The sequence below is a fragment of the Oncorhynchus masou genome, chromosome 23, assembly GCF_036934945.1.
Source record: "Oncorhynchus masou masou isolate Uvic2021 chromosome 23, UVic_Omas_1.1, whole genome shotgun sequence".
Lineage (NCBI taxonomy): Eukaryota > Metazoa > Chordata > Actinopteri > Salmoniformes > Salmonidae > Oncorhynchus > Oncorhynchus masou.
In genome coordinates this window covers 58,302,667-58,321,255 of record NC_088234.1, presented here as the reverse complement: position 1 = coordinate 58,321,255, position 18,589 = coordinate 58,302,667, and the positions used below count along the sequence as shown (strand labels likewise).

The window sequence follows — 18,589 nt, the reverse complement described above, 5'->3', positions numbered from 1 at the left end:
TTATGAGCTTGTCCATTTGCTCCCTAACACAGCCAAGGGTGCACACAAATACTCAATGTTACATTAGAAAGACATTTGTTTCCTGTGTCCCTTCATCAAACCTTGTTATATCAAACAGAACAGTGGCTGTAAATCATCTATTAGCATGCCATTCAAAGTAGAAAACGACCGATAATCGGCCAAGCTGGTATAGTGACCTTTTCTAGTCTATCGGCTTCACCGATTAGTCCCGCTACATGGCAAGGCTGCTACTATGCCGCTCACCGCTTGAGCCACGAGCACTGCACGATGCCAACGAATATCTAGCTTGGAAAATCAGCAGCAACAAGCTCGCTCATTCTCCAACAGAATGGTGCAGTATTGAGAATAGGATGAATTGACAAAGTGACAAATCAACCTCCTGTCGCAAATATTAGTTTAATAATAAGGCTTGTGTTGACGTGCCCGGACACGCATGCAATAAGCTGTAGAACTTTTTGAGGATCTGACGACCCATCTGGCCAAATCTTTTCAGTCTCCTCAGGGGGAAAATATGTTTTTCGTGCCCTCTTCACAACTTGGTGTGTTTGGACCATGATGGATCATTGGTGATGTGGACACCAAGGAACTTGAAACTCTCGACCCGCTCCACTTCAGCCCTGTCTATGTTAATGGGGGCCTGTTCGGCCCACCTTTTCCTATAGTCCACGAGCAGCTCCTTTGTCTTGCTCATTGAGGGAGAGGTTGTTGTCCTGGCACCACACATTGTTGTCCTGGCGCCAGGTCTCTGACCTCCCTATAGGCTGTCTCATCTCATCAGGCCTACCACTGTTGTGTCGTCAGCAAACTTAATGATGGTGTTGGAGTCGTGCTTGGCCACGCAGTCGTGGTTGAACAGGGAGTACAGGAGGGGACTAACACGAACCGCTGATGGGTCCCAGTGTTGAGGAACAGCGTGGCAGATGTGTTGTTGGCTACCCTTACCACCTGGGGCGGCGTGTCTGGAAGTCCAGGATATAGTTGCAGAGGGTCCGCGCATTCTTTGAGTACAAGTCAAGGTAATCCTTCCGGCCCCGCGACTTTGTGAATTTTACCTGTTTAACCTCTCTAGGGTATGGGGGACTCTAGCATCCCACATGGCCAACATCCAGTGAGATTGCAGAGCGCCAAATTCAAGTACAGAAATACTCATTATAATAATTCAGAAAATATACAACTACTTTACATAGGTTTAGAGATGTACTTCTTGTGAATCCAACCACAGTGTCCGATTTAAAAAATGCTTTACTGCGAAAGCATACCTTACGATTATTTGAGAACATAGCCCAGCAGACAAATCATTACAAACAGTAACCAGCCAAGTAGAAGAGTTACACAAGTCAGAAATAGACAATAAAATTAATCACTTACCTTTGATGATCTTCATATGGCTGCACTCAGAAGACATTAATTTATTCAATAAATGTTCCTTTTGTTCGATAAAGTCTCTTTATATCCAAAAACCTCTGTTTTGTTTGCGCGTTTTCTCAGTAATCCACAGGCCTACCCTATCTTCTGGGCCTGAGTAGAAAGCAGTTTAATTTGGGCAGGTTTTCATCCAAAATTCCAAATGCTGCCCCCTACCCTAGCAAAGTTAAAGGTCTTGCTCACATTGGCTACAGAGAGAGTGATCACACAGTCGTCCGGAACAGCTAGCGCTCTCATGCGTGCTTCAGTGTTGCTTGCCTCGAAGCGAGCATAAAAGGCATTTAGCTCGTCTGGTAGGCTCATGTCACTGGGCAGTTTGCGGCTGGGTTTCCCCTTGTATTCCGTAATAGTTTTCAAGCTGTCCCACATCTTACGAGCGTCGGACCCGGTGTAGTAGGATTCAATCTTTTTTTTTAAATGATGCATTAACGTGTACATGGCTGTCTCTGGGAAATGTTGTCTGAAAGATTCTCTAATTCAATGATATTGAATTATCAGCCTAAAATATCGGATATCAGCATACCTTGACCCCCAAAAATTGGCCCTAAAAATCCATGGCGATCGTTCTCTAATTCAGATTTCACAGTGGACATGGAGGATGAATAACAGCTGTATTTGACGTCTGTGAGAAGGTGTGACTGATTTTACTCCTAACAGGCAGAGTCATCAGCAAAGCTGTCGTTCACCTCATATGAGCAACTCGCTGTTGGCTGGGCTCCCCGCTTGTGCCATCAAACTCTTGCAAATTATCCAGAATGCTGCAGCCCACCTGTTGACCAACCTTCCTAAGTTCTCCCATGTCACCCCGCTCCTCTGCACACTCTACTTGCTTCTAGTTGAAGCTCGCATCCACTACAAGACCATTGTACCTGCCTACGAAGCAGCAGGAGGAACTGCCCATTCCTACCTTCAGACTAACCCTACATCCCAACCTGAGCACTCCGTTCTGCCATCTCTGGTCTCTTGACCATCCCACCCTTCCGAAAACGTCTGAAACCCTACCTCTTCAAAGAGTATCTTAAATAATCCTCAAATGCCTTTCGTGAACGAACACTCGCGCTTGATCTTTTTTTCCCTCGCACGAGTTGTGAAATTTTACATCTTCATCTAATTACATCTTCGGTGCAGTTTTTCTCAAGGTCAGAAATGCACAACGTGTTGTCTTATGTAAACAAAGTCGGAGCTGCTGGACAGGTCTGTTTCACTGTCTATACTATTGGATAGAGAGCTATCACCTCAGCTGTTCACCCCATGTTAGTGGGCAAATGGACATCATCAAATCAAAACCCAACCTTCATTTACCTGTTATGATGCACAGATTTTCCATTCTGCATTTTAGACAAGACTGACTATGAACAAAATTATCCTATTGACACCATCTCGTCAATTTTGGCACTAGAATAACTGTTTCTGACTTGAATCGACGCCACAAAGGTCATTTTCAAAGTGATTTGTTGCTCTTTAAAGGCAGTTACTCTTTAAAGGGTTATGTAGGATCAAATGTATAGCCCCACTTAAATGCTACTTAGATGGATACCCAATGTCATTACCATGGCTTTGATGTATGCCCAATATGTCATAGTCAATCAAGATTCAAAGCTTTTATCATGTTGTTTTGCTAAATCATGAGTCCGGCCCTGCCTTTCCTAGAAACACTGCCAGTGCGGATTTGTTGGACATGTAGGATATGCAGACGTGTGGGATGTGTAAGCTGGGATGTGAATGGGTAGGTTATAGAGACTAATTGTGCCAATTATGCCTAGTGAATCAGGGTGACTGAAGTGTAGCGCACACACCGCCCTCTCTTTGAGTGGATTGATGTTTACTTTGCAGGCTCATTACATGCTAATTATTTAACCATCCGCTAATGTCATTTGTGACAAGGCAGAACTATCAAGCACAATGACACTAATAATGATAGTGACAGTAATGATGATGAGGCATTACATTTTATTAATGGAGATATTGCTACTGTACGCCTACTACTTCTACTACTACTTCTACTAATACTTCTACAATTACTGTATGGCTTTACTATGTACTTATTCTACTACTACTACTACTACTTAGTAATTATACTAATGCTAATACTTCCTATCACTGGAGACTGGTCTAGTTCATTGTGCTGTTGGAGGACCAGTACTGTAGTTCAGCTCAGATGACTTCCTACCAGAATGTAATCATGGCTGATTCTAATGAGGAAGCTGGTCGTCAGTAGCTGACCAGGCTGGTGTGGTAATGAGTTGCCCTCACAGTGGAGCAGTGTCAGCTAGCAGGCCCTAATGAAGGAGCCACCAAGGCACTCTGCACTGACGCCTAAACACTATCTGACCGACACTCTGCCCAGACGCCTCACCAGTGTCAGATAGAGATATTCTCCCCAGACCCAAGCACAGAGGCTTTTCTGTGTTGATCGTCTCTACTTGCCAAATTAGACTGTGGTCTGTAGACTATGGTCTGTCCGACTGAGGGAACTATCGCCACGTGAACTAATCCTAGTCATTCTGAGCATACAATTCACTTCTACAATAAATGTCTGAACATTATCAGTCAGGCAGTTGGCTTAGACAGCTGAGTGCTACCATCAGACAGCTGAGTGCTACCATCAGACAGCTGAGTGCTACCATCAGACAGCTGAGTGCTACCATCAGACAGCTGAGTGCTACCATCAGACAGCTGAGTGCTACCATCAGACAGCTGAGTGCTACCATCAGACAGCTGAGTGCTACCATCAGACAGCTGAGTGCTACCATCAGACAGCTGAGTGCTACCATCAGACAGCTGAGTGCTACCATCAGACAGCTGAGTGCTACCATCAGACAGCTGAGTAGTACCATCAGACAGCTGAGTAGTACCATCAGACAGCTGAGTAGTACCATCAGACAGCTGAGTAGTACCATCAGACAGCTGAGTAGTACCATCAGACAGCTGAGTAGTACCATCAGGCAGCTGAGTAGTACCATCAGACAGCTGAGTAGTACCATCAGACAGCTGAGTAGTACCATCAGACAGCTGAGTGCTACCATCAGACAGCTGAGTAGTACCATCAGACAGCTGAGTAGTACCATCAGACAGCTGAGTAGTACCATCAGACAGCTGAGTGCTACCATCAGACAGCTGAGTAGTACCATCAGACAGCTGAGTGCTACCATCAGACAGCTGAGTAGTACCATCAGACAGCTGAGTAGTACCATCAGACAGCTGAGTAGTACCATCAGACAGCTGAGTGCTACCATCAGACAGCTGAGTAGTACCATCAGACAGCTGAGTAGTACCATCAGACAGCTGAGTAGTACCATCAGACAGCTGAGTAGTACCATCAGACAGCTGAGTAGTACCATCAGACAGCTGAGTGCTACCATCAGACAGCTGAGTGCTACCATCAGACAGCTGAGTGCGACCATCAGACAGCTGAGTGCTACCATCAGACAGCTGAGTAGTACCATCAGACAGCTGAGTAGTACCATCAGACAGCTGAGTAGTACCATCAGACAGCTGAGTAGTACCATCAGACAGCTGAGTAGTACCATCAGACAGCTGAGTAGTACCATCAGACAGCTGAGTAGTACCATCAGACAGCTGAGTAGTACCATCAGAAGCCCATATTCATAGCTATGCCTCCATCATGGGGTGGCAGGGTAGCCTAGTGGTTAGAGCGTTGGATGAGTAACCGGAAGGTTGCAAGTTCAAACCCCCGAGCTGACAAGGTACAAATCTGTCGTTCTGCACCCTGAACAGGCAGTTAACCCACTTTTCCTAGGCCGTCATTGAAAATAAGAATTTGTTCTTAACTGACTTGCCTAGTTAAATAAAAAATAAAAATCATTACAAGTGTCACTTTACCTGGAGGCCCAGAATAATCAAGAACACCACTTCTTCCTAGCCATTGTTCTGAAAGTAAAGTCTCAATGGTGTCCTTTTTGAAAATTCATTTTTCAGTGATTTTATATAATAATAATAATAATAAAAATAATAATAATATATGCCATTTCGAAGGTGCTTTTATCCAAAGCGACAAACAGTCTTGCATGCTTACATTTTGTATGGGTGTACCTAGGAATCAAACCCACTATCCTGGCACTGTAAACTCCACACTCTACTAACAGAGCCATTCTTGACCTTTTTAAGAAAAGTATTTTAACTTAATTATATTGCTTTACCCCTGTACTATCAGGCTGTACATTCTGTTGTTAGTCTTTGAAGAGGGTTTCAAATGCAAGGTAATGAATAGTAACAGGCACTGGATGACATCTCCAAGTGGATCCTGTATAGCAGATGTTGAATGAGGCTTCATTCAACTCATTGGACTTATCAGTTCATATCATTGATTGCCCAGAGAGTGCACATACCTGGCTTCCTCGGTCTGATCAAAAGGCATGAAGCAGGCTTCTGAATATGAAATGACTTTACAGGTGAGATTTTGCTCTTTTGAATTGTTTTGTTTCGGACACTGAATAAAGTTACACATTATGCTAATGCCATGACTCATTTATGAAAACTTTTAAAACAGATGGATTTCCTTTTCGTCTTGTGCGGCTCATTTGATGCTTACCTTGCTTTATTTAATCATCTTTGTAAGGTCAAATTTGTGCCCAACGAACATTGTTCACATGCATGTAATGTATGCATGTCAGTTAGATTATCCAAGGTAAATAGTTGTATTGTTTTGTTGATGACAGTTTTAATTTGCACACTGAGCTATTGCACCACAGTGGATAATATTATATCAGGCGTGAAATCTAACATATTGAAACGTGTAGAAAATGATTGTGCAATTTGACAAGTCTTCCACTTTTCATAATGTCATTAATTGTCTTCTCTTCTTCTGGATAACACACACTCTCTCATTACCACAGAAACAACAGGGGTTCTTTGAGTGGGCACTGCATTGCTCTAAATAACATTAATACGCACAATACTGGCTCCAAACACCCCAGACATTCTCTGCTTTTAATTTCCCTGGACTTCTGTGTCCCCTTAAAGGAGCATGTGGAACTTTCTGAAGTTTACTGATGACCCTTATGGGATAAACAACACACAGCAACGTGTGTGCCTGGAGCGGGAGGGAGAGAGATACACACCGGCTTTGATCTGATATCTGCTAATTCCGTGACGGCTAAACAAAACCAACTATTTGTCAAACATAATTTCCTTTCGTCTTGCTAAGGCTTGAAATATGTGTTCTGAAAGGATGTCAAATGAAGTCTTCTCTGAACTCTGCAGGAGTGTTTTATTGTCAAGTTAGAACGATGACAAACAATTGTTTGTTCTCCTGGTGCGTAAACACATTCATGGCTGATTTAACATCAGTTCATAGAAGCCGTGAAATGGGGGAGTGAATGGCACAGTGTGAGCTTCTGAGGCAGAGACGTGTGGTGTATTCAGCTGTCATTGACAAGTTATGAAGATGGCATTTCCTATTAGGGAGTGGGATTTGGTTGTGATGGCCACTGTGGGTATAGCACAGGAGGCTGGTGAGGGGAGGATGGCTCATAATAATGACTGGAATTAAGTGAATGTAATGGTATCAAACACACAAGGAAACCATTCCATTTCAGCCATTGCTATGAGCCCATCCTCCCCAATTACGGCGCCACCAGCCGCCTGTGGTATATAGGCCTTGCTTTTACCCAGTCCACAAGGACAGTATCCCTGCTGTTTTCTAACGCTCCCTGACACTGAATTGATCAGTTCATAACATTGACTGCCCATAGAGTGCACATACCTGTCTTCCTAGGTCTGATCAAAGGGCATGAAGGAAACCTGCAGGCTCAGCAACCCCTTGAGGACCTGAGTTCAGTTGTGCACCCCCTGGTTGAACCTGAAATCCACTAAAGAGTTAATAACAGTGATCTGAAGGGTTAACAGTGAAACGTCCTGCTGAGCATATTGACAATCCACTAGAGACCGTCTCTCACATGGCTCCTCCTAGACACTACCCTCCGAATCAAGGGCTTTCTTCTGAATGGAATCAGACAAGGTGACCTTTCTAGATTCCTGCTGAGGAACAGATGTTAAATGTTCCAAATCCCCGCATTACACCCCACTGTGGCTCGTACTACGAGGCCCTGTCATTGAATAGGACAAATGTTTATAAAAATAGAACTGGCATTGAATCCCAGTGAATATTTTCTATACTGAACAAAATGTAAACGCAAAATGTGTTGGTCCCAAGTGTTGGTCCCATGTTTCATGAGCTGAATAAAATATCCCCAAAATATTCTATATGCACAAAACGTTTATTTCTCTCAAATGTTGTGCACACATTTGTTTACATCCCTGTTAGTGAGCATTTATCCTTTGCCAAGATAGTCCATCCATCTGACAGGTGTGGCATATCAAGAAGCTGATGAAACAGCAGGATCATTACACAGGTGCACCTTGTACTGGGGACAATAAAAGGCCACTCTAAAATGTGCAGTTTTGTTACACAACACAATGCCACAGATGTCTCAAGTTTTGAGCGAGTTTTCAATTGGCATGCTGACTGGAGGAAGGTCCACCAGAGCTGTTCCCGGCAAATTTAATTTTAATTTCTATACCATAAGCCACCTCTAACGTCGTTTTAGAGAATTTGTCAGTACGTCCAACCGGCCTCACAACCGCTGACCACGTGTAACCACGTCAGCCCAGGACCTCCACATCCGGCTTCTTCACCTGCAGGATTGTCTGACCAGCCACCCGGACAGCTGATGAAACTGAGGAGTATTTCTGTCTGTAATAAAGCTCTTTTGTGGAGAAAAACGTATTCTGATTGGCTGGGCCTGGCTCCCCAGTGGGTGGGCCTATGCCCTCCCAGGCCCACCCATGGCTGTGCCCCTGCCCAGTCATGTCTAATCCATAGATTAGGTCCTGATGAATTTATTCCAATTGACTGCCTTACATGAACTAAACCTAGTAAAATCATTGAAATTGTTGCATGTTACGTTTTATATTTTTGTTCAGTATATTAGTGGTACACCCATGTCATATAGATCTTCCTCTACTCTTGTTTGCGCTGATTGCAATACTGCATTATTGATATGAAAATGAAGGTAGCCACATGCACTTGTGGTCTGTTTCTTGGGTAACTCTTCCGGCTGGGGTTCTTCAGACTGTGTCCCTGCACTTTAAGAAGACGGTCCCTGATCTGCTGTTTGTCTCTCTGTCCCTGCAGATAACCTGCTGATTGACTACCAGTTCACCTTCAGCCTTCTCCAGGAGGATGACCACCACTACACCGCCATCAACTTCATGGCCACTCCTGAACAGGTCAGTCACTACACAGAGGTGTCAGACACCATGGGCCCGAGGAACGGGTCTCATGTAGCCTTTCTGTTATGTATTTAATGCATCTATTTTGCTGTAAAACAGAGAACCCACATTAGCATCATTCCCGGTTCATACGTGTGTTTGACCTCCTTTTGTGTTCATATTTTACAGAGCAACAAGAACCTGGACATGTCCATCAATGCGTCCAACAACTTCAACCTCAACATCACCTGGTCTATTGGATCAACAGGTAACTTGTCTTGTTAGATTGTCATTTGCCATAGAGTGGATCAGTATGTGCCATAGTGACTGTTTATTTGACAACATGTTGAGGGCTTTCCCTCTCATTTGATTCTATTGTCCACCTTTGCTACACTCACTACGGTCTACGGCAGATATCCCCCACTCAGCGTCAGACAGCGTACATCCCCTGCACTACAGAATCCAATGTAGGACGTTATTCACCTAGGATGGGAAAGAAACTCATAATCTCTCTCTGTCATCTTTTCCAGGGGGATTGGTACTTTTGTTGTTCTGGTCCGTGTCCCTCATTAGACAAGAATGTCTGTAGGGGAATGCCCCTCTTGAAAAATGTAGGGGAGATAGTTTTTAATTATGGCATTGGTGTTTTTGTGTGATTTCAATTAAGATACAACTTTGCCCAGTCTGTACCGGGCCCAGATTTTTTATTTTCTTTTACTTGATTTGAGAGGAAACTTCAGGGCTTGAATATACGTGCAGAGCAATTAGAGTGAGTGTGTTATGTCACTGATAAATTGGTTGGGGTCATCTTTTATTAAAGCTGTCCCAAAGTCTGGCCTGTTAATGCAGTATTCTTGATAACGTCTTCATTTTGGACCACTTAAAATATAAATGCATGTCTGTTTTTTTAAAGAAAGTACATTTCCACTCTCCTTATATATTTTCAAGCTTTTTTTGGACAGCTCAAAAATAACAAGGGGATAAGTAGTTGAAGATGGGAGAAAGTTGGAAGGGTCCACTCAGGGAGTGTTACCGCTCATAGTTCTACCACAAAATGTACATGCATCTACAGTATAATGTATTCTCTGAAACTGTCATTGTACTGGACTCACTCTCGACTCACTATAATTGTGAATGCAGTGGTGGGTAAAGTACTCAATTGTCATACTTCAGTAAAAATAAAGATTACTTAATAGAAAATGACTCAAGTAAAAGTCTAAAAGTATTTGGTTTTAAATGTACTTAAGTATCAAAAGTAAATGGAACTTCTAAAATGTACTTAAGTATCAAAAGTAAAAGTATAAACCATTTCAAATTCCGTATATTAAGCAAACCAGATGGGACAATTGTTTTATTTGTTTTATTGACGGATAGCCAGGGGCACACTCCGACACTCACACAGACATAATTTACAAACGAAGCATTTGTGCAGTAGGGATGACCAGGGATGTTCTCTTGATAAGTGTGTGATTTCGACCATTTCCTGTCAAAATGTAACGAGTACTTTTGGGTGTCAGGGAAAATGGATGGAGTAAAAAGTACATTATTTTCTTTAGGAATGTAGTAAAAGTAAAAGTTGGCAAAAATATAAAAATTAAAGTACAGATACCCCAAAAACGACTTAAGTAGGGCTTTAAAGTATTTTTTCTTAAGTACTTTACACCACTGGTGAAGACCACTTTTCTCTGTACTTTTTTTTGACACTCGCTGGCTAATCTGTTTTCTAAAACATCACCAGCTTGGCTAATCTGTTTTCTAAAATGTCACTAGCCTGGCTAATCTGTTTTCTAAAACGTCACCAGCCTGGCTAATCTGTTTTCTAAAACGTCACCAGCCTGGCTAATCTGTTTTCTAAAACGTCACCAGCCTGGCTAATCTGTTTTCTAAAACGTCACTAGCCTGGCTAATCTGTTTGCTAAAACGTCACTAGCCTGGCTAATCTGTTTTCTAAAACGCCACTAGCCTGGCTAATCTGTTTTCTAAAACGTCACTAGCCTGGCTAAACTGTTTTCTAAAACGTCACCAGCCTGGCTAATCTGTTTTCTAAAACGTCACCAGCCTGGCTAATCTGTATTCTCAAACGTCACCAGCCTGGCTAATCGGTATTCTCAAACGCCACCAGCCTGGCTAATCTGTATTCTCAAACGCCACTAGTCTGGCTAATCTGTATTCTCAAACGCCACTAGCCTGGCTAATCTGTATTCTCAAACGCCACCAGCCTGGCTAATCTATATTCTAAAACGCCACCAGCTTGGCTAATCTATATTCTAAAACGCCACCAGCCTGGCTAATCTGTATTCTCAAACGTCACCAGCCTGGCTAATCTGTATTCTAAAACGTCACCAGCCTGGCTAATCTGTATTCTCAAACGTCACCAGCTTGGCTAATCTGTATTCTAAAACGTCACCAGTTTGGCTAAATGTATTCTCAAACGTCACCAGCCTGGCTAATCTGTATTCTAAAATGCCACTAGCCTGGCTAATCTGTATTCTAAAACGCCACCAGCCTGGCTAATCTTTATTCTAAAACGTCACCAGCCTGGCTAATCTGTATTCTCAAACGTCACCAGCCTGGCTAATCTGTATTCTCAAACGTCACCAGGCTGGCTAATCTGTATTCTCAAACGTCACCAGCATGGCTAATCTGTATTCTAAAATGCCACTAGCCTGGCTAATCTGTATTCTAAAACGCCACCAGCCTGGCTAATCTGTATTCTAAAACGTCACCAGCCTGGCTAATCTGTATTCTCAAACGTCACCAGCCTGGCTAATCTGTATTCTCAAACGTCACCAGGCTGGCTAATCTGTATTCTCAAATGTCACCAGCCTGGCTAATCTGTATTCTCAAACGTCACCAGCCTGGCTAATCTGTATTCTCAAACGTCACCAGGCTGGCTAATCTGTATTCTCAAACGTCACCAGCCTGGCTAATCTGTATTCTCAAACGTCACCAGCCTGGCTAATCTGTATTCTCAAATGTCACCAGCCTGGCTAATCTGTATTCTCAAACGTCACCAGCCTGGCTAATCTGTATTCTCAAACGTCACCAGGCTGGCTAATCTGTATTCTCAAACGTCACCAGCCTGGCTAATCTGTATTCTAAAATGCCACTAGCCTGGCTAATCTGTATTCTAAAACGCCACCAGCCTGGCTAATCTGTATTCTAAAACGTCACCAGGCTGGCTAATCTGTATTCTAAAACGTCACCAGGCTGGCTAATCTGTATTCTCAAACGTCACCAGCCTGGCTAATCTGTATTCTCAAACGTCACCAGCCTGGCTAATCTGTATTCTAAAACGTCACCAGGCTGGCTAATCTGTATTCTCAAACGTCACCAGGCTGGCTAATCTGTATTCTCAAACGTCACCAGGCTGGCTAATCTGTATTCTCTCTCGACTGTCATTGTTCGACTGGCACAACTGTCACAGCAGTACCTATCCCCAATCACACGTCAGTACCTAGTACCTATATGTGTGATTTGACTATTACCAACTGTACTATCCTCTCAGTATCCTTCCTTTGACATCTTACACTATGACCCACCTCTCACCCCCAGCTGGCACCATCTCTGGCGAGGAGGTGCCCATCGTGTCCAAGACCAATATCCAGGAACACAGAGACAGCTTCTCCTGTGAGAAGTTCAATTTCCGAGTCAACTCCAACATCACCTTCTATGTCTATGTCAGCAACTTCTCCTGGCCAATCAAGATCCAGGTAAGGTTTCTGTCAGTAGTGATCTAACCAACCACAAATGAGGTATGAAAAAACAACAACATTTGTTTAACAACTTGAATGGGTTGTCAGAGGGTTACTGTTTCCAATGGGGTAATAGCCCTATGTCTTGAATGGGAATTATTTGGAATGCAATTTCTCCATGAACACAGTTGACTGTCTCTTGGTTCCATCGATATATTAAGTGATTGTACTTAATCAGATTGAATAGAACTGTAATAATGTGAACAACTGAAGGCCTTGCTGATTGCAGACACAGCAGGAGCAATGGTTAAGCAACACAGAGGATACACTACCATTATAATGAGTTTGTATAATTCATTGTTGTTTTTCTTTTGGTAGAATGTTCCACTTTCTAGGAAGACAATTACAGGACCTTAATATTCACACCCGTTGACTTTTTCCACATTTTGTTGTTATAGCCTGAATATAATATTTATTACATTTCGATTTTGTGTCACTGGCCTACACACAATACCCCCATAATGACAGTGGAATTATGTTTTTAGACATTTTTACAAATTAATAAACAATGAAAAGCTTAAATGTCTTGAGTCAATAAGTATTCAACCCCTTTGTTATGGCAAGCCTAAATAAATGCAGGAGTAAACATTTGCTTAACAAGTCACATAATTTGCATGGATTTTTGACATGATTTATGAATGACTACCTCATCTTTGTACACCACACATACAATTATCTGTAATGTCCCTCAGTCAAGCAATGAATTTCAAACACAGATTCAACCACAAAGTCCAGGGATGTTTTCCAACGCCTTGCAAAGAAGGGCACCTAATGATAGATGGGTAAAAAAGAAACAGACATTGAATATCCCTTTCAGCATGGTGAAGTTATTCATTACTCTTTGGATGGTGTGTCAATACACACAGTCACTACAAATGTACAGGTGTCCTTCCTAACTCAGTTGCCGGAGAGGAAGGAAGCCGCTCAGGGATTTCACCATGAGTCCAATGGTGACTTTTAAACAGTTAGTTTAATGTCTGTGATAGGAGAAAACTGAGGATGGATCAACAACATTTGAGTTACTCCATAATACTAACCTAAATGACAAAGTGAACAGAAGGAAGCCTGTAGAGAATAAAATATTCCAAAACATGCATCCTGTTTGCAACAAGGCACCAAATACGAAGGTTCACCTATTCCTCGACTGAATAACTGCATACAATTACAATGACTCAGTATAGAGGAATTATTTGATTAACACTATTAAATGGATCGTTGTGTGCTTTTGGAAAGCCTATTGTATTTCTCATACAGTGCATTCAGAAAGTATTCAGACCCCTTGACCCGCTACAACTGGATTGGAGTCCACCTGTGGTAAATTCTATTGATTGAACATGATTTGGAAAGGCGCACACCTGTCTATATAAAGTCCTACAGTTGACAGTGTATGTCAGAGCAAAAACCAAGCCATGAGGTTGAAGGAATTGTCCGTAGAGCTCGGAGACAGGATTGTGTCGAGGCACAGATCTGGGGAAGGGTACCAAAAGATTTCTGCAGCATTGAAGGTCCCCAAGAACACTCTGGCCTACGTTTTTAAATGGAAGACGTTTTGGAACCACCAAGTCTCTTCCTAGAGCAGCCGCCCGGCCAAACAGAGCAATCGGGGGAGAATGGCATTGGTCGGGTGGTGACGAACAACCCGATGGTCACTGTGACAGAGTTCCTCAGTGGAGATGGGAGAACCTTCCAGAAGGACAACCATCTCTGCAGCACTCCACCAATCAGGCTTTTTATGGTAGAGTGGCCAGACGGAAGCCACTCAGTAAAAGGAGCATGAAAACCCACTTGGAGTTTGCCAAAAGGCACCTAAAGGACCATTATACCATGAGAAACAATATTCACTGTACAGAGAGATCCTTGATGAAAACCTGCTCCAGAGCGCTTAGGACCTCAGATTGGGGCGACGGTTCACTTTCCAACAGGACAACAAACTTAAGCAAACAGCGAAGACAACACAGGAATGGCTTCGGGACAAGTCTCTGAATATCCTAGAGAGGCCCAGCCAGAGCCCGGAATTGAACCCAATCTAACATCTCTGGAGAAACCTGAAAATTGCTGTGCAGCGATGCTCCCCATCCAACCTGAGCGAGCTTGAGAGGATCTGCAGAGAAGAGTGGTAGAAACTCCCCAAATACAGATGTATAAGCTTGTAGCTTACTACTTATGTAAATGTGTAATTATGTAAATGTGGTATTTCAGTTTATTTTTACAGTATATATTTTCTTCTAAAAACCAGTTTTTGCTTTATCATTATGGGGTATTGTGTGTAGGTTGATGGAAAAAATATATATCCATTTTACAATAAGACTGTAACATAACAAAATGTGGGAAAAAATCAAGGGGTCTGAATACTTTCTGAATGCACTATATGTACACAGTGAATAATTCCCCCCTCCAAAACTATATATAAGGTTTTATTCTTCCTGCAATGGATTTGATCGGTTCATAGGAATGTTCAAGAACAATATATGTTTTAAACAATATCTGTCTCTACAGAATATATAAATATGTTAAATGTCTCTAGAACGCTCGGTGTGTGTCTTTTTAAGGCGTAAAACCTTGATAGAACGACATTGAGCATAAATTATAATGAAACGTGTTTGGCAAAAATATAATCTTTAATGATCCGTGAGTTTTGCAGTGTCACCATCAATTACTTAGGATTGCCTTAAAACTGAGACGGCCGTACAAAATATTCATGGTTTAATCTTATGAACCATAAAATTGAAGTAGACTTTGGCAGTGATATTTTAAGGTGACTGTCACACGCAATGTTGTGATTAAACGGACTGAAATCTGATTGAATGGACTGACTGCAAACAGCGTGTCTAGTTAATTGACACTGAGATCCACTCTAATAGTCCTGAGCAAAAAGAAAGAAAGAAAGAAAGATGGTGGTACAGGATATGCTAGACATATGTTGAAATGGAATATGTCAGAGGAGTAGAGCTACACATTTGGGACAGTTGCACACTCCGAAGCTCATACAGTATTTGGGATTCCTTTCTGGGTAAGGACTGGCCCAATTACCATACAACCGCATAACCGACGGTTATGGATGAATACAGTCATGAAAATAAATAACCGTCATAACCCTTTTGCTATTCGGCCAATTACAGTTATTCCATGACCATCACAGCATAGCATCAGCTGGCCTTAGATGCAGCAATCAAACAGATTAACATTATTAGAGGAGAACCTCCAATATCAAATACAGGCAAGTTGAAGGTGCTCTGGTAGGATTCCAATATGAATGTAGTTGATTGCATACTGTCCTGCGGCTTGTGTTGAGGTCATCCGTCCATCGATCGGGGCTCATATGTATTTCCCATTAATGCTGTTTTATCAGAGCGCTATTTAGATGTGATGGTAACGTGAGACGTTAATTATCATGATGAGCCCTATCCCACAGAGGTATATTGGGCCGTCTGAGCCGCAACTCTGTCGTCAGTAACACGAGACCAGGCCCGGCCGTTCTATTGACCTCAGTGGCTTCCGATACAGACACGGTAATGATGAGGAATTGCCCAGAGGATTCCTAATGGCCAGTCTCAAACATGCTCTAAAGTTTGGTTTAGGATGTAATGTGTATAGGATTTTTTTCAAATCTAGTGATGGCTCACTATCAGCATCTGTCCTTTCAGATGAATGAACACCTCGCGTGTTGAGAAGAAACTCGTTGGATTTTAAATCCAAAATGAGATGCCGTTTTTCCAGGTTTCTGTAGCTATTGTTATGTAAATACTCTTTCAGACCAGTCATATTGTAAGCTTTATTCTGGGATGTGCAGGCCAGGTCAGTCTAGCTGTGTCCTCTTCAGAGTGTGTCAGATGGAGGCAGAGATGTGTTGCTCTGTGGCCTTGGCTTTCGGATGCTGACAAGAGAGAGATTACTATCACCACCAAGACTATGATTAGTATACATCCTCCCTGTCCTCTCCTCCACACTCTCTTTCACATCCATTCCAAAAGGTTTTTACTCAACAAAAAAATCTCATTCACGGATACACACAGAATAACACCCTCTCTGAATTAAATGAACCCCTTTGAATTTTTATTTGTTTCCTGGACAAAAATAAGGGATTGAATATCGTCTATAGTTTCTGAATCTGGTCTGTGAGGTGTAGGGCTGTGGCAGTCATTACATTTTGTCAGCCGGTAACTGTCATGCAAATAACTGCCGGTCTCACGGTAATTGACTATTAATTAACAGAAACCCGTTTAGCATCTCCGGCTTCCACATGTAGCCTACAAGCCCCCGATACTGATCTTTGTAACATCTACTTTTTAGTCTAATAAATATAGCCTACACCATCATAATAGATCCGTAAGTAGTCTATTTCAGAAAAACTGAAGAGTATATTTGGTTCGACTGATTATTAGAAAAAAGTTGCATTAAAGGCTTGTGCTCATCTTTCTTGCGCAGGCGGCACACACTTCATCAGTCTCTCATTCACAATTTGACAAGCACTTGATAATATTCTCACCCATCAGACTATTGTCAATTTAATCAGGTCTTTACATACAATGCCTTCAGAAAGTATTCACAATCCTTGACTTTCAAAGGATTGTGACTTTTCTCCCCAAAAATGATCTTATAGCCTGAATCTAAAATGGATTAAGTTGGGATTTTGTGTCACTGGCCTACACACAATACCCCATAATGTCAAAGTAGAATTATGTTTTTTTGAAATGTTAGCAAATTAATAAAAAATGTGTCAATAAGTATACAACCCCTTTGTTGTGTGTAGCCTAAATAAGTTCAGGAGTAAAAATGGCCTAACAAGTCACATACATTTTATGGACTCGCTCTGTGTGCAATAATAGTGTTCAACGTGGTTTTTGAATGACTACCTCATCTCTGTACCCCACACAAACTATTATCTGTAAGGTCCCTCAGTCGAGCAGTGCATTTAAAATACAGATTCAACCACAACGACCAGGGAGGTTTTCCAATGCCTCGTAAAGAAGGGTAGATGGGTAAAAAAACAAACAGATGTTGAATATCCTTTTAATTACACTTTGGATGATGTATCAATAGACCCAGAGATACAGGCGTCCTTCCTAACTCAGTTGCCAGAGAGAAAGAAAACCGCTCAGGGATTTCACCATGAGGCCAATGTTGACTTTAAATGGCTGTGATAGGAGAAAACTGAGGATGGTTCAACACCATTGTTGTTACTCCACAATATTAACCTAAATCATTGAAAAGGAGGACGCCTGTACAGAAAAGATGTTGTTCCAAAACATGCATCCTGTTTGCAGCAAAGCAGTAAAGTAAAACTACAAAAAATGTGGCAAAGAAATGTACTTTTTGTCCTGAATACAAAGTGTTATGTTTGGGGCAAATCCAACACAAACACATCACAGAGTACCACTCTTCATATTTTCAAGCATGGTGATGGCTGCATCATGTTATGGGTATCCTTTTCATCGGCAAGGACTATGTAGTTTTTTAGGATAAAAATAAACAGAATATAGCTATAAGCACCGGCAAAATCCTAGAGGAAAACCTGGTTCAGTCTGCCTTTCAGTAGGACAATAGCCTAAAACACAAGGCCAAATATACACTGGAGTTTCTTACCAAGACAATATTGAATGTTCTTGAGTGGCCTACTAATGACCATCAGCGGAATCAGAGCGCAGTTTTGGAGAAGCCTAGTTACCGTGACTCAACGGTCACATGTAATTTGACTTGGGACTGCCGGTGTAGCGGTAATACGGTCACCATAACAGCCCTAGTTAGGCGGTCTACCTAAGAAACCTAGATCCTGGTTTTCTAACAGCATTTTACACAAACATTTTAAAGAGCGACTGCCTTTAAAATGCTACATTTCCCTTTGAAAACAGCTTACGTGGCTTCGATTCAAACACAGTTATTCTAGTGCCAAAATTGACTAGATCGTGTGAAAAGGATAATTTTGTTCATAAAGTCAGTCTCGTCTGAAACGGAGTTTGGAATATCCGTGCGTCACAACGGGTAAATGAAGGTTGGATTTTGATTTGATGATGTCTATTTTCCCACTAACATGGGGTGAACAGCTGAGGTGATAGCTCTCTATCCAATAGTATAGACAGTGAAACAGACCTGTCCAGCAGCTCTGACTTTGTTTACTTAAGACAACACGTTGTGCATTTCTGAACTCGAGAAACACT

The 18,589-nt window shown here is 42.1% G+C and overlaps 1 protein-coding gene across 4 annotated transcripts in view; it reads left to right on the top strand.

Moving 5' to 3' along the window:
• LOC135511110 (attractin-like protein 1) overlaps positions 1–18,589 on the top strand; it is a 327,206-nt gene that overhangs the window by 159,048 nt on the left and 149,569 nt on the right. For all 4 annotated transcript variants that reach the window (XM_064932650.1, XM_064932647.1, XM_064932648.1 and 1 more), the window contains 3 exons: positions 8,603–8,697; positions 8,869–8,947; positions 12,235–12,392. In XM_064932650.1, the coding sequence (XP_064788722.1) occupies positions 8,603–8,697; positions 8,869–8,947; positions 12,235–12,392 (332 nt within the window). The remainder of the gene's footprint in view (positions 1–8,602; positions 8,698–8,868; positions 8,948–12,234; positions 12,393–18,589) is intronic.